Below are 17,214 nucleotides of genomic sequence, written 5' to 3' on the forward strand. Positions count from 1 at the left end.
GTCTCTAAATTAGAAAGGACATTGATCATTTCATGGTGTTGCAGAACTGCACAATCCATCCAACTTTCCTTAAGTGCTAATTTATCTAGTTTTAGCGTTGCTACAAAATATTCCTCTTCTTAACTCATAACCTACTGTGTTACTATGAGCAAAACCAAAGTCATCAGGATTCTGGGTTTGCTGCACATAGGAGATAACCTGTAGCCAGTGGCTGATGCCGGAGAACGTCAGGGCTGGGATCCTGACTGGCGGGAGAGCTCAGAAAGGGAGTTAGGTTTTTGAAGGTTGACATGTTACAGAAAAGTCATCTTCAAAATAGCAAGTCTATAATGGTGAAGACCCTTTTACCCTGCTGAATAACATGAATTAAATAAAAAAGTCAGTATGTATTGTTCATAACACTGAATATGAAAACATGATTAAGAAAATAACAGGTTATTAGAAATGGGTACTAAATGCAAACTTGCACCCCCATCTTCTTCCAAGGATGGGGGCCTAATTTACTATATTATGGCTAAATTGTGATTGTGTTAAAATCACTAATTTGAATGGCCTATCCTTTGTATTTAAATTACTCAGCATGCAAAATGAAAGCCATGAAAATATATTATCCTATATTTTTAGAGGTGGAATTATTTTAATATGCTTCTATAAGGGACGTTCTACTATTTTTAAATCATGAGGCTTAATATTAACTATTTCATATTACCATGGTGCCTTATAATGATCACAAAATGACTAGGCACTGCATCTCAACACTGGGTTACTATGCATCCTTGCAGAAAAAAACCTCAATTTTCTACGAATGAAAAATTTATAAATGATAGTTATTTTATATGGAGTTACAAGCCTGACACACAAGACCAAATCCATCCCGGGTATAAAAAGAAGAGGAGATTTGAAGAGGAGCCACATCACATTATGCTGTAGTAAGTTTGTCTATAAATTAAAGCAGCCATCCCGGGAGGTGCCATAAGCAGGCATTGTTTTTTTAATGCCATTAAATGTGATGACACTCAAGGATGTACATTTAAATGTGTGTATAGCTGCATAAATGATACAGGAGTTAGGCAAAAAAACCCAATAAATGTAAAGCATCTTTTCCTCTTTTTTCCCCCCTATGATTACATATTGTTGTAAACCTGCTCTGAGGGTTAGCTAACATGAATTATCTTGTCTGCATCGTGGGTAGTTACGCGGAGCAGCTGGCGGGCTGCGAGTTCACATGCAGCATCCCCAGCAGTAATTCATACTTCTGCCTCTGCATCCCTGGTAGGCATCTTGAGGGTTGTTTGTTTTTTTTAAGGAAGTCAAGAGAATTATAATTCGGCGCTGTATTTTTTCAGTTCCACTTAATGCTTACAAACCTGAACAGAGCTAGCAGGAGTATTTCAATGGAAGCAGTTTCCCAAGAAAACGTGTGATTTTCTCTGGAGGTCTTCTACAAGGATTTTTTTTCTCCTCTCCCTATTAACACATTTATTTTGGATTATGGATTTTTTTTTTTTCCAACTAGAAACATTTGTCATAAACCAGTGTTTCAGCATTTTGACAAAAGCATCATAATTTTGCAATTTTAGGATAAAATGTTTTGATTCAATTGTCAACATTTATTGTTGACAGTAACATGTTGACATAAATTGTTTAAGAATGTAAAAAACCCAAAATACTACAAGTTGCTGCAGGACAGAAGTTAGATGGGGGTTTTTTGTTTTCTCTTTTCTTTTGCATAGTACAGGTATTGTCTGCACAAAAACACAAAAAGAGGCAAAGGGGAAGAATTTGGAGGATTCAGCCAGGACCAGAAGACGTCTTCAGCCCTTCCAGGCTATTTCACATCCTCCAAATGAGAAAAACAAACTGCAGTCTCAGGTTTAGACACTTTTAAGTAAGCAAGAACTACCAGATCTGACCCTGCAATCATTTCTGTCACTAACCGGTTTCACTCATCCCAGTTCTTACAAGAGGATACATCCCCCAAAATGTGCTGGTTTAAAAACTTTGTAATACGAACATGTTTTATATTAATAGTGCTCTAACAGCTTAGTTATCTAATAAAAAGCAACAATATAATACCTCCCTGATATTTGCCATGCATTACCTATTTCAGCAACAGGGTTTCTTTCAAGCTCTGAAATAACGCTAAGGCAAAAAGACATCAGAAAAATTCTTGGAGACATTCACTGCAGTAAGCGTAGGCAAATATATTCGTAACTATAAACCCCCCTGTAATTCTGCTCTCCTCCATCTGGCAAAATCTTGTTGCCCAATGTTATATATATATATTTTAAACTCAGCAGGAGGAATATTGTGCTTGCTCTGCAGGACTGCATCTTCAAAGGAAAGCAAATATACAGTTTTAGTCCCCAGGCTATGATTCAGTTGTAAAAAAGCCAGAACTATTAATAAGCTGTGCCCTTACAAACTAACGATTATTATCTTTAAGACTCGAAACAACCTGCTTATTTATTAGCTACATTTGCATCATGAAGTTGGCTCTGAGCATAACTCCCCTGTAGAAATTGGAGCAACTTTATGTATTTTTTGGTAGAAGAAGAGTAGTAAAATTTTGAATTTACTGCTAATTGTTTCCTAATGGCTATTTTTCCCAAAAGAAGTTTTTTGTTCAATAAATAAAAAGCCAGATATTTGTTTTCTTTTTCTGTTAGAAAATAAATTTTTAAAAAGGCATATTTTGTGCACAAGCCTTCTATTAGTATGATTGGCTATATTCCTTCAGTAACTGATGTATTTTCATCATGATGTATTTTATATAAAGAGGCTTGTGAAATGCAAAGCGGCCGCTCAAAATGCACGAGGCAGGCGATTGATAAGGCACAAAAGACTGCAATTCTGGTGTTCTCTGATCTTGCTTAAGTACATAATCATTTGTTTTTCCTTCTTAACGCGGTGTTTACTGTCACTCGTCTGAAACAAGGTTTTGTTCAGCATTATTATAAAATAAAGCTGCATCTCATTTCCAAGTCAATTGCCCTGAAATTCAAGAAATTTGGCAGTAAGATATTTAACAATGGGGAAAATCAAGCAGCTGAAAACCCCAGATTCATCATCTCACTGCTTAACTCCAGCCCTACTTGAGGTTTTTAAGTCATCATCTAAACACAGACATTGAAGGAGCCTTTGTGGGTATGATTTTTAAAATTGCTCTCCTTGCTCTATTACTTTGGTCCTAAAGAAACCCTTTGCCTATTCAAGCCTGGAAGAGTAGTTCTTGTGTAACTTGCCATGCAGAGCAAATCTGGAAAAGCTGCACGGCTTTTTGGGAAGGTTCACCAACACTTGCTTGACTAAGATGTTACCAGCTTTCTATATCAACGGCACACAAATCAGTAAAAACCCCTCAAATTATTGACTGAACAGCTGTTTGTCAAAATGCAGAATGATATTGCAGTCAGCTGGCTCTACTTCCAAATATCTTTATATAAAAAGTGTGGTTCTCATTAAAGAAAAAGTAGGACTGAGTTCCAGAGATCTTACCAAGTCATTTAAGATGCTAGAAACCGTAAACATAGAAGAAAAATTATTTGTCTTCACATTAAATAGCTTGTTGCCATGTCTGTAGTCTCAGACAACAGACTATTGAGCTCTCTGCAAATCAAGAAGTCAACTGCACATCTGAGAACTTGGAGGCATCTCATAAGAGGAGCAGATGGCTCATCCAAAAAAAACCCAACTAACACCCAACCCCAAATTAAAATCGGCATTTCTTCTCATTCTGCACATTTAAATGTGGAACTAATTGCCACAGAAGGTCGTGGATTTTAAAACCGCTTGCACATGTTTGAAAAGTAAATCAAAAACCCACCAAGGATTATAAATTATTAAAGCCACCAGCTCTGGTTCAGGACGTTCTTCGGCAATTGATTCTGGTTGCTGTAAAAGACAGGAGGCCAGGCTAGATGGACCTTTGGTTTCACGTGGTGTGATCCATTCTGTATTCTTATTTAAGACAAGAAGAATCAACAATATCAATTCATTCCTGTTGGAAAAGTGTAAGGTAACCTTCTTGGTAGTCACAACGCAGCGCTCCCAGGCAGGATGCTGTTAGAGCTGACACATCTTGCTCTGTCCCTCTGGGTGGTTTCCCCCTCGTTTCTATATGTACAGGGTGGCTGAAGTCAACACAGCTCAAAAAAACCCTGGATGTATTTTTGCTAGGTGACAAAGGCATAGCTATGTTTTTGCGAGTTACAGCACACCTAACAACAACTGGGGTGAACCTGCCAGCTCATTTGAAAAGGCTTTGGATGAGTCCCTTAATTGGGAGCCTCTGCCCTGCCAGGGAACTTCTCAGAGCATCAGGAGCTTTTGGCAATCAGCTGAAGACACTCGCCGCAAGCTCCTGCGCAAGCCAACATAATACTGGCTTGTGTTTTATGAAGAAATAAAACGTGAAGAATATGTACTTGGAGAAAGTGAAGCAACTACATCAGCAATCAATACATGGTTGCAATAATGTAACTAAACAAATCACAAAGGGCCTGATGAAGATTTCATAATTTACTTTGCGACAGCAGTATCTCAAAATATCTGCATGTGTGCTAGAGTGATGCCCTACCTAAGGGCTTTGAGACCAGGGCAGCCAAACATCAGAAGCCAGCCTGGACAGGGAGACATTTTAGTAGGGTTTAATTACTGCCGTGGTGTGCTCTTAGGAGATCAGTCAGAGCAAAGGTCCACCCGGCCACCTCTCCCGACCCAAGCAGGGACCAGATGCCTGCAGAAAGCAAGCCAACCCTGCGGGGAACCATATGGTGACACCATCTCGGTGTCACTTGGCCTCCTCACTTCCAGCTGTCCGGGCTTTTGAGCTCTTACCCTCCAAAGCCTCTGGGAGGGTTTTGTTTCAGGGCTTTGCCAACAGCTTTTCCAAATCCTTTAAAAGCTTTTGGTGTTTCCTGTGTCTCAAGGTGATGGGTCAAAATCCATCAGCCATCACCCCCGCCTCCAAGGTCTTGCCTGACTTTATGGGCAGGGATCTACCCAGGGAGGGAAAGAGGGTGGCAAATACAGCTCTAATGGCTGAAATACCTTTTAAGATCACTTGATGCTTGTAGGAAGTGTAAAAAGCAGCTGACGTAATGGATGAAATAACTTCCAGCCAGCCCTTGGAGGCTATGTGTGACACCCACGGTCCTTGAGCTACACATGCAGTACTGCAGGTGCTGGGCAGGAGAAAGGCTACAGAACACCCTGGACTTAAAAAAAGCCCCATTATTTAGCAACAGGGGTGATAAAAAGTGCTTCCCAACTTGCTCCCGCCCAGTAGCCAAAGTTTAAAAGGGTCTTTTTTGGTTGTTTTTAGACTCATTCTCTGCACAACATTTGAATCATTGCTTCAATTTTATGATGACCACCACCACTACAGGTACATCTTCATCTCCATGGGGCTCCTGGCTGGAAAACTACATTATCCTCAGCTGAATATATACCCTATGGCTGGTTTTTCTTTCTTTTTCTTCTTTCCCCTGTTCCTAACTGGGCTGAAATGGGAATAGTGAATCTCTTTGCATCGTGACCCCCTAGTGTGACAGGTGAGCAAGGACAGCTTCGTGCCAAGGCTGTAAGCAAGAGAAATCACTGTAAATGGGAACCTTCCATAATTGTCCCAGCCAGGATGACATAGCCAATTTTCCCATCCCTTTTCCATCACAGATGCCATTTGCTTTCTTACACCGTAATTTTGCTGCTCCCCAGACCCTTCCCCAACAGTCTTGGGTGGTTGGATGCGTCTTTCCCAAGCACGCTGATTGCAACAGAAGGAGCAGTACTTCTCCCTGGAGAAACTGAAATTAAACTATATTATGCTATAGGTTATATGTATCATTTATATGTATTTTTTTAAATCTCTCTCTCTCTTATAATGCCACCCTGAGATGAGACTCCTGTTTGCCACGTATATACCTGTGCGACCACCTCTATGTGACAGAGCAATAAACATTTCCAATCCTCCATCCCATTCTCTTTTCCCAAGAAAATTCAAGACAATTAGGTTAATAGGTCAGCAGATAGTAAGGTTTTAGTGGAAGCATGGTACCATGAGGAAGATGTCCATGTCCATGTACCATGTCCAATGAAGATGAAACATGATTCTACGTTCACTGAGAAGTTCAGTCAAGGACATTGAAAAAGCTTTTCTAGACACAACTGTTCAGGCATAGTGAGGGCTGAGAGAAATGACAGGGTATTTAGTAAATTAAAATTTGTTAGGTATCTCCCAACAGGTGATTTGTAATAAGCAGAAATTTGTGCGCATAAAATAAAAGGAAGAATTGGCAATGTTTGACAGCAAGGGAGTGTGCAGAATACCCTGTTTTACTGTGAGAGTGAAGATCAGTCTGAACAGGAGCATCCATTTTACAAAATAAAATAAAATAATAATAAATTTAAAATAAAATAAAATAAAAGCCACTCCAGCCTGCACTCTTCCCTTCCAGAATGGCCAAGGAGGCTGTGAAGTGTACAGGGCACTGTGTGTGGGTCTTGCAAAACCAAAAATATTTGAAGACACCAGCATGCAAATCCATTTTACCATCTACCAAGTTAGCTATTTTCTAACTGCTGAGAACTGGTCTTATTCCCCCAGCATTTGAACCTAGTAAATAAATCTCTATAGTCCTTTGAAAGTTGTTAGTGAGCAGCAGGGGAAAAGAATTTCTGGGAAAAAAGAAACAGAACAGGTAAGAAATAAGATAGAAAGGGCAAGAAAGAAGATAACAGGGCAGCAAGGTGGGGGACTTAATTGCCAAAACCTGGAAACCCATTTAAGTTTTTAATGACAAACCACATTTTTAGGTTCTTATCTGGGAAAAGGAGTAATGTAAAGGTCAGTTTAGCAGTAGCATCATTGCAACTACACAGAAGCAAACTCAGAATTAGAGCAGGGAGAAGAGGAGCATGAGCAGGACCCCAGCACCTCTTGCAGCATTTATAGAGATTTAATAAAAATGATTAATTCTGAAGTCTGACTCATAACCCTGGCTGCAGCAAGAGAAAACAACCATATATTAGAAAAAGAAACAAATCGATATCATTGCCAATACTCTAATGTCCTATTTACTGAGGCCGTATTCTCATCTCAGCCATCAACTACCAGACCTTTTAAAAAGTTTTTGAGCTTATATTCAGTTCCTACATTAATTTATGAATAAATAAAGCTCTGACATTGCCAGCTGCAATTCTGATTTAATGAGTCACTAATATTTCCCTGTGCATTACTACTTTTTTCTGATGCCTCGTGACAACATCCGTCACAACAATTCACACTATTTTAAGTGGGAAATATGGTATAAAGTTTTTGGAAGGTCAGCAAGGAAATTGTCATTTGACATTCCTACTCATACAGATAGACACTGTTTTACTGCTCCTGCAAATTATCAGCGCACAAAACATATCCTAGGGATTTTGGGGAGGTAGAGGAGAGGCGGTTGCTGTAACATTGGGAAAATAACTACACAGGAGCCTTCAGAAGCAGAGGTATAAACAGGAAATAATATGAATTTTCCTGAAAGGGAGATATGTTGTTATGAACCATGAGAGACAGGTAGTACCATACTTAATGTCATATCATCGTGAAGGTAACAAAAAATTTATATATATCTGTTACAGTAGCTCAAATATCACTATAATTGTCACCATGGCAGAGCACCTCCTGCACGACCCAAAGACCACAATTTCTTCTTCACCCTATGCACGATGAACACATTTTGAAGAAATAATAAACAAAAAAAATCTGTGTTTTATTCTTTACAAATGAGAAGGATGAACGGAGAGGCCATCCTTTGGCCAGGGCTCTCTGCACCAAGCAGGAGCTTCCTCTGGCGGTCCCATCCGCGAGCTGACTGCCATGACACTTGAGGCAGGAAGGCTTCCCAAATTCCCACACTTTTTCCATCTGCCATGCCCTAAAATAAATCATAGCAGTCACCAAGACATCCTTGTCTCCTCAAGCTGGCTGTTACCCTGCTCGCGGTCAAGTGAATATGTGTTTCGCTTTGGCTTAATTACATCACAAATACATGCCCGCATGGATTTATAAATCAACACAATCGAAGATGATAAACTCCAAGTGAAAAACAATTTCATTATTTTCAAAGACAGGTCACATGGACAAACAAGCAAACTAAGTGGCTTTCAAAACAAAACTGTGTTTCTATAAGCCTGTTTTGCCTCACTAGTGTCCACCCCAGCCACACTGAAGTAGCTACCTCTTCTGGTAACTGCATTAAAAATGCTCCTCTCAAAGACAACAGCCTAGAAACATAGTAAAACAGCCTTAAAACAAGCTGTTGTTTTCATCTTACTATATGGAAAACATCTTTGCTAAAACCTTTTCATATGTTTGTGTTAGTTTAAATCGAAGTGTGGCATCCATATTTCCATTACTTTTTTCAGTACAATGCACTCCCAGCGTTTATATTTATACACAGATACATAAAATAGATACACATCTATTGTGGAGTCCAGGGCAAGCCCTGTCTCAGCTTCGGCTTGGCTACTCTCCTAAATTCTTCCTCTCTTGCCACTACCCAGGAGACTTGAGGCTGCTGAGTGTTTAGGGATCCCCTCTTTTAAAAGCCAATGTACTCACCAGAAAATCCCGGCTATCAGACCTTGAGAGTTGACCAGTTTGGTCAAAGCGTTATGAACTGAACTATGAATATTTCTTTCAAAATCCCTCTCCTGCTCACCCAGGGGGGCTCCATCGCGGCCGCTCCAAAACATCAGCCTTCTGCCACGTGCCACTGTTTTTTTGCCCCATGGTCCGGAGCTCCTCCTGCATCCCGAACCCAGGTGAAACCCACAGCACCCAAAACGACAGCTCTATCTAAATGCAATGTATGATGTAATATATAATGTAACAGTAAGGAGGCGACGGCTCAAACTCTTCCTCTTTTGAGTTGGTCTATGGGAAAGAATTTCTGAAGGAGAAAGAGCCTTCTCTTATATTCCTCAAGATTTGCTTTTCTGTCTTTTCTTCCTCCATTGCTCTCTGTAAGACTGTCTGCCACAGACTAACCTGTGTTTTCCATCCACTGAGACGGATGGATGGCCGCTCCAAAACCATCATCTCTGCAAGAGGATGCGGTGTGGTCCAGACAGATGATCTCATGCAAGGATTCAGCTGTGTGATACCACCAAGGCAGCACAGTGTAATTCTTAGTCACTTTTTGTACGTGAGCCACAAAGTCGCATTGAGGTGTTTTCCCTTGCTCATTTGCATGAATTGTTATTTCCTTGTTGATAGAAATAATTATTGTAAACAGCCTTATAAAATGTTTTCTTTCCAACTACGAAAACATCACAAAAAATAACTGATTGTGAGTACATTGTAAATTATGTATTGCTATACCGTAAATGACACATCCGCTATCTCGGTGCCAATTAGCCAGGAAGGTAAGAGAACAGCCTAACAGTTGGGAGCCTTGAGTATTCCTGTAAGATAATGTGGCTGATCACTTCATAACTTGTTTTGTTCCTGCTGGTGTGCAATAGGATACTGTGAAATAATGTGCACCATCTGCTGTGAGTGTGGAAAATGGAATAATGTATATCATCACCCAATGTCTAGGTCAGTACACATATTTTTGTGAGGGACTAGAAGATATTTGTTATCTTTCCTCGTGCTGTGCAGCACTACACTGAATGGACACTCTTATTTTATATAAAAAAAATATATATAAATATTTATATAAATATAAATTTATATAAAATATTTATATAAAAACTCTTATTTTATATTGTCGAAAAGGAACGTCTTTTAGTTGTTACTATGTCCTACACATATGAAATCACAGCATGATTTAATAGCGTGGAATTAAGTATTGCTAAGCAAGTCCTGGTAAAGTTTTGAAAAATGAGTCAAAGATGAAAAAGTAAAGAAAATACACTAAAAATTCAATTTTATCTTGAGCTCTCAGCCATAACCGTATTTTACAGTAGTAGAAACATCCTAAAGACTTCCCAAGTCACTGAACAGTGATGTCTTACACAGTCCTGAAAGATATTCATTTATTAGCAATTTATTGAGCTGCTGGATGCTTTACATTACAGAATTTTCACACTATTCAGTTGAAATCTAGCTACAGAACTACCAAGCCTATCAGCAAACCAGAAGGTACGGTACTTCAGGTATGCCAACTCCCTAGCAAAAAAATATGTCAGTATTATGCTTTCCTCGCATGTTAAGAACACACTCTCAATTATTGGGCTTCTGTTTAGTTTCGGAAGATGAAAGTTGTTATGTATTGAATATTTAAATATATGCAGACAAGTATTTATTGTAAATTAACTAATCTCAGTCTGAGTCAGTTAGCCAAAATACTGTATTTGAAATGCTGAGAAATTCTCATCATGGTGGTGCTGTGCGTCACTAGAACTGTTTTAAGAATGGAAGGTGGGAAATCCCTTTTATTTCCCATATTGGGTCTTCTTCAAAAGATGGTTTTGTTTGGCACACTATTGCCTGCTCTCACAGAGTGGATGCCACGATATAGTTGGTGTTGTTTTAAAAACATACCAGCTCTAAGAGTCAAGTTTCTGTGAGGTTCTAAACAAATAAAGAAAAAAGTGTTTCTATTTTATGTGTTTGTGGGGGGAAATTTAAAATTATAGTCCACCTCCATCTTAGTATTAAAAAAGTAACCAAAATAAGGACATCTATTTAATAACCATATTATTTTATAGTTAAAGTATAGATTTGCAGCGGCAAGACTCAAGTTTTGTGCTGGATACATCTCCCTGGCTGCCAAGAAGTGACACAAAATTTGGCCTTCAAATGTTCTGCTGCCTTCTTGAAAGAAGGCTGATTTAGGAGGGATTGAACACGGTACCACAGCATCAAAGAGAAGCCCAATAGCTCTTATGCACAGATAAATACCCAGGATGGGATGAGTGTTTGTCCATTAAGACGAATGGGTGCCCCAGATTCCTGCCTAAAGCACGTTTTACTATTCTGATTCTTATTCCACCCTATGGAAATAAAGCATATTTTTATAATAATCGCTTGTTGAATATGTGATTACAGTTTCTCTTCTTTTAGTTCATCCCCAAAGAAAAACAGGTCACTCACACACAATTCTCCAAAATCATATATACATAGTAAGACAATTTAAAAACCACCACCACTGCCCTGCCTTCAGCCGTCTACTCCATCAAGACCACAATTATGCTCTTACCATACATGAAAAATACTCCAGAGTTGCAAAATGTCAAGCATTTTGACCTTCAAATGCATAGTCAGGGAAGATAGTGCAAAGATAAACTATTTTCTGATGTCTACAAACACAGGAAGACCTACATTTGGCCACTCAGCTGCAGAACAAACCATGTTTCCCCATTTAGGCACAGCCTCCCTGCAACATGCCAACACCAAGTGACAATGCCCAACTCCAAAAGCATAAACCCACTCCCAAACTCTTTCCAAATTGCAACAGCCCTCTGAAGGCTGCAAAAGCCCTTGAAAAATTATCTCAATGTAAGAGCTACATCATAAGGGGCACTTACCCTTGAAGGGCTTTTTCTCCAAACCAATCTCCCTTCCCTAGAGTACGGAGAAAGACCGGATCTTCACTGGGGGAGTCTTCACGAGTAACATTCACCTGTTGAAAAGCCAAAACGCCCCAGCATTTAGAAAACTTTTAATTAACACATAAAACCTGTTTGTTCAGAGAGGGATTCCTCATCTCCCTAATCTCTCAGGAAAAGCTCCAGTCCATATCTCCTCTGGGAACCACGTAATTCTCCAGAGTCCTGCACTCTTCCCTCAGCATCACCAACAAACCATCCAAGAAAATGAGCATTTATTTTCCACTAAGGTACCTACTACTCTTGCAAAAATACAATACTTGTGGTTTTTTGAAGGTTTTAACTAAACATGGAGTTGGCTGCACAAGCACAGTCATTGCCCATACAGAGTCAGCAGCAGAAATAGGTTCCAAATATTTTCTGTGTATTAGACAGACACATGGCATAGGCTTCTGTCAGCTTTGTTCCGCATGATTCCTTGCATTGCTAAGTTCACTTAAGGGAAAGGAATAACAAAAATAATCTACATTTAGACACAATTGAAATGAAACAGTTTGGAGCATTATAGGATGAAAGATGCCACCTCCCCTTTTTACTCTCTCTCAAATTCAGGGAGGGAATAACTAGCTGGAGCAAAAATCAAGTATTTTCACTGAAGTTTAAAGGAAAATACCATCTTATTTTTAATTTTTTTTATTTTTGCAGTGATGGAGAGAAGCAATTACTGCTGATGGAAAGCAGACTTTCTACCCACTGTAAAACCATGGGTAGTATAACCTAGCGTAAGCCTAAGTCGAAGAAGCTGGCACTGCAATAACAGGAAGATGACTCCACATCTGTGAGTGATGATTTCCTATCACCAGGGCACCCTGTTTATTTTCTGAAACTATTTCAGAAGAAAAATAGTAATTCATCATCTGAACACCCTTGGCACTGGTTTCCTGTGCCAGTATGGGATATAAATCCCAGCTGCCATGTAATGACAAAGCCCATGACATCCCTCTGGGTGCTGAGGATGGCATGACATAGCAAGGATGCAAAGAGCTCCATGAAAGATGAATGTTCTTGAAGTAATGGTCCTCTGTGAGAAATATTTCTTCCTTTTCAGCTGTTATCAGAGGTAACTCATACCTCTTACAGTATGAGAAGGCAGGTGAAATACAAACCCCTGCTATCAGTGCATGGTGGGGATCACCTCTCCTAACGTTAACCACCTATAAATCTAGTTGTCCAGTCTCTGTCTATGGTCAGTGGAGAGGGACAGGCATTTGCAAAGCTTGAGTTGTCCAAAATTTAATTGGGATGAGCAACTCTCTGGAGGTACTTTGCTTGCATACACCAGAAAAACCTCTCATCTGCTTCTCCTTTTCCGGCTGTTTAGCTTTAATCAGAGCTTTTGCATATGCAAATGCACAAAGCCAAAACCTGGGACATCAGACACATCCTTTTGGATTTAGAGACATTGTAGTTGTAATTTCACTACTCGATTTACGGTTGTGGCCCACACCTTCTCCCATCTCTTTTATGGATGGTAAACCCAGTGGGTTTGAGGCATTAATGAGCGCTCAGTCTACATCACGCTACATTTAACATCTGTAGTGACTCATCGAAGATCAGATGAGGGTAGGGAATACGTAATGGATAAGCCAGGAACATTCGTAGCTGATGAAAAAAAACTTGGGCAAACAAAGGGAACTTTAATGTAGGTTTAAGCTCTTTCTCCGTGACCTCCACTCATCCTAAGCAATGAGTGCTAAGGGATTATGGAAACGTGATTTCTATATGGTTCAAAGCGATGAGCCATTTGAATAGCCACGGAACCAATGAAGAACCGGCATTAAATTGGTGCCACGCCATGGCTTTTAAAGGGAAAATGGTGCACAATGGCACAGCATGGCACATGCTGCCTCCAGGTAAAGGCAAGGTACAGAGCAAGCATGGAGCAGCAGCACTTAGCAAGCAGAAGGGACCGAGCTGTTTTCATCTGATGTATTATTCAACAGATTTCTGCGTGCAGGGTGTTTTGAACACACTTCTGATTTCTATTCACTTGCACTAGAGGAAACACACTAAAATAAATAAACTAAATGAGCTCAGGAGTGGGATCAAGTGCAGCGGATGTTGCTGATGGAGAAAAAGGGAAAAAGGATTCTGCTCCTAAAAGAGCTATACATGGAGAATGGGGTGAAAGAAAACGCAAGTCTTTCTAAGCATTTCTGAGAGAAGTGCTGGGCTCAGAAGTGTAAAAAATCTTCTCTGTTCACTTGACTGTCACTACAGACACTCTGACATAAAAGGCAAGGCAGAGTTTTTATGAGTAGCTCTCGCTGGTAACACTCATGCAATGCTGCTGAACACAGAAAGTACATGAGAGGTCCCAGGTACGTGAGCTGCAGCCAGCATCTTTTCTGGCTTGTTAAGCTGCCTGGGTCGGGTTTTAGCATGTGACACGGCACATTATGTGCCCCTGCTTCAGAACGTCCCAAGCAGCACACAGTGATTTGTTAATTCTATATTTCATTGCTATTTATTCCATATTTCACTGGTGAGGCTTTATTTCTCCTATACTGGGCTGCATCCTTAGCATGGGTTAGTTATTACATCTATTGTGTAGCTCTTCTGTCCCAATACAGGCGTTAAAATTAAATGCTATCAGTCACTGGTACCTCTTTTGCAAATCAGTAAGCTTGGAAGAGAAAACTGGGCAGAATTTAACCATCCCTGTGGGAAATCCTGTCAAAACATGAGGATCCAGCTGAGGGTCTGGGAATTTCTCAGCAAGCCTATGTGCGTTGTTTTATTTTAGCTCCCTTTTTTGGCCACCAGCTGTCGTAGTAAGATAAAGTAGCAAAGCCCAGGGATAAAGGCAAGGAGGATCTTAAGCAGGACTACAGGGCTCTGGGGCAATGGCCAAGGGCATGGGTGGTTTTCTCCTCCGTCATGCAGGTGAGGTGTAAGGGCTTGGGGAGGTGCAGGTCAACAACTGATTGCCCAGCTGGTGTCAACAACAGGGATTTGGTTTTCACAACCAAGGGACTCTCTTTGGAGATTGAGGACTGCTAGGAAGAGATGGGTTACACCTGACCAAGTGGGGCAAAAGCATCGTTGCCAACAGGCTGCTCCTGTGGCAAGGAAGTCTTCAAACACTCAACAGCGGAAGAAGGCACACCCTCCCGTTATTTTTGCCCATTAAAAAAGGGGGAAAAAAAAAAAAGATTTGAAGCATGCATCATGTTGTCCTTATTCTGGGAGAAGAGGAAATCTCACTTCTAAGCAGAGGGAAGCAAAAAGGCATGAGGGAATACCACCAAACTTGGATTTCTGCAGTCTATTATCTTCATTTCAGAAGCTTGAGGTTCAACACGGCCAAGTGCCGGGTCCTGCACTTCGGTCACAACAACCCCATGCAGCGCTACAGGGTTGGGGAAGAGTGGCTGGAAAGCTGCCCGGCAGAGAAAGACCTGGGGGTGCTGGTTGACAGTGGCTGAATATGAGCCAGCAGTGTGCCCAGGTGGCCAAGAAGGCCAATGGCATCCTGGCCTGTATCAGAAATAGCGTGGCCAGCAGGAGCAGGGAGGTGGTTGTTCCCCTGTACTGGGCACTGGTGAGGCCGCACCTCGAGTGCTGTGTTCAGTTTTGGGCCCCTCACTACAGGAAAGACATGGAGGTGCTGGAGCGTGTCCAGAGAAGGGCAACCAAGTTGGTGAGGGGCCTGGAGCACAAGTCTTGTGAGGAGCAGCGGAGGGAACTGGGGCTGTTTAGTCTGGAGAAGAGGAGGCTGAGGGGAGACCATATCGCTCTCTACAACTACCTGAAGGGGGTTGTAGTGAGGTGGGTGCTGGTCTCTTCTGTCAGGTGGCTGGAAACAGGACAGGAGGAAATGGCCTCAAGTTGCAGCAGGGGAGGTTTAGATTGGATATTAGGAAAAACTTTTTTACTGTAAGGGTTGTCAGGTATTGGAACAGGCTGCCCAGGGAAGTCGTTGAGTCACCATCCCTGGAGGTATTCAAAAAGTGCGTAGACAAGGCACTTCAGAACATGGTTTAGTGGGCACGGCTGATGGTTGAACTCGATGATCTTGAAGGTCTTTTCCAACCTAAATGATTCTATTATTCTGTGATTCTTGTCCATGACTATCTTATTCATCTGAAAAAGACCATTTTTTTCCTCTGATGAAGATTGGCTCGCGGAGATAGAGAGTGGAAGATGACGGTGAACATCTAGTTTTAGTACCCAAGAGCCGACAGCTGCCTTGGGAGAGAACCCAACGGTGTGTACAACACCCATGCTCTTCCTCTATGGATGCCATGGGGTTTTTGCTACCCTTAATTATGCAAGGCCAGCATTAATATGTGCCTTGGTGCAAACATCAGATCCAGGAACCAGGAGGCTGTGGTTGGCCTACTTCCAAGCATATTTATCCATTTATGTTTATTTTCACTGTATCGCATCCCATCTGCAGTGGGAAATCACTGTGTGCTCCCTTGAATATCTCCATACTGCTATGTGGAAAGAAGCCAAGTGTTTCTCAAGTGTAATAGTATTAGGCCAGCTAAAAAAATAATAAAAAAAAATTGAATGGAAGGAAAAACCTTGTTCTATAAAATCCCATCAGGATTTTATGGGAAAAGAGGTCAAAAAGCATATTTTCCTTGTGAGCAGTGGAACAGAAACTTGGACCTTTTTTCTTCCCCAAGGAGAGAGCTCAGACTTCTCTGGCTTCCTGTTATTTAATTTGGAGAAGCTGAGAAGTGATAGCCATGGGAATGAAGTCTGGAAATCAGCCCTGTAAGAGGGATACTTAGCAAAGAAAACGTTGAGTATTGTAGGGTATAATGTTAAAAAAAATAATTGAGCTTTTTGGTCATTTACTGAGAGACCTGACAACTGTTTTCAACCCCAAAGTGTTCACTGTGCACACGTGTGTAAAACAGCATGAGATCTATTTTTTCCCCTTCAGGCCACTCTTCCCTACTGATACAGCGCCAAGAAGTTTAATTAAATGTCAAGTGCTGCAACATTTGTGCCACGGGAAGGGGAGAGAGAAAGTGCTGGCTGGCACTGAATTTTTAGAGCTCGTCATCACCATCGTTGCCATCACCCCACTCGCCTTTGAAGGGTGTCAACTTACCTTTCCTTTGCTGATTATAAAGAAAGTGTCCCCTCGAGCACCTTGTCGTATAATATACTCTCCACTTTCATAGTGCGTCTGTAAGAAAAAAAAAAATTTAAGATGAACAAACAGAATCAGAGACTGTTATTCAGCAGATAGTTTGGCAGTTTTGCAAGATAACGCTTATGGAAACATAATCCTGGACCAATTTTATCCCAGTCTGACATTGGCCATGATTTAAAAATTGTCCTGTGTAGAGGAATATAATAATTAAAATGGAACCGTTTATGGCTTGCCCATTTTTCTTCTTACTGTGCTAGTGCCAGTTTTTGCCCAGATGAATTACCCTCACAGCCTAAATCCATTTATACTAAGTAAACCAGACAGAGGAATTTTCAACAGAGAATATAGTACATGAACTAAACTGCAATAGTATGTCCATTGTAAAAATAGTTCTTTTCCCTTTTTTTTTTTTTTTTTGTTGGTTTTGGTATTTTTCCAGCTTTGCTAGCAAGGGCTTTATTCAACAAATAATTTTTGCTCTTCTCCTGTTA

General features: G+C 40.7%; 1 protein-coding gene across 2 annotated transcripts in view; it reads right to left on the minus strand.

Moving 5' to 3' along the window:
- The window catches only part of PRKG1 (protein kinase cGMP-dependent 1), a 525,032-nt gene that overhangs the window by 118,202 nt on the left and 389,616 nt on the right, over positions 1-17,214 (minus strand). For both annotated transcript variants that reach the window (XM_075025451.1, XM_075025449.1), the window contains exons 6-7: positions 16,679-16,756; positions 11,527-11,621 (exon numbers count right to left, since the gene is read on the minus strand). In XM_075025451.1, the coding sequence (XP_074881552.1) occupies positions 11,527-11,621; positions 16,679-16,756 (173 nt within the window). The remainder of the gene's footprint in view (positions 1-11,526; positions 11,622-16,678; positions 16,757-17,214) is intronic.

This window comes from Buteo buteo, chromosome 4 (genome assembly GCF_964188355.1).
Source record: "Buteo buteo chromosome 4, bButBut1.hap1.1, whole genome shotgun sequence".
Classification (NCBI taxonomy): domain Eukaryota; kingdom Metazoa; phylum Chordata; class Aves; order Accipitriformes; family Accipitridae; genus Buteo; species Buteo buteo.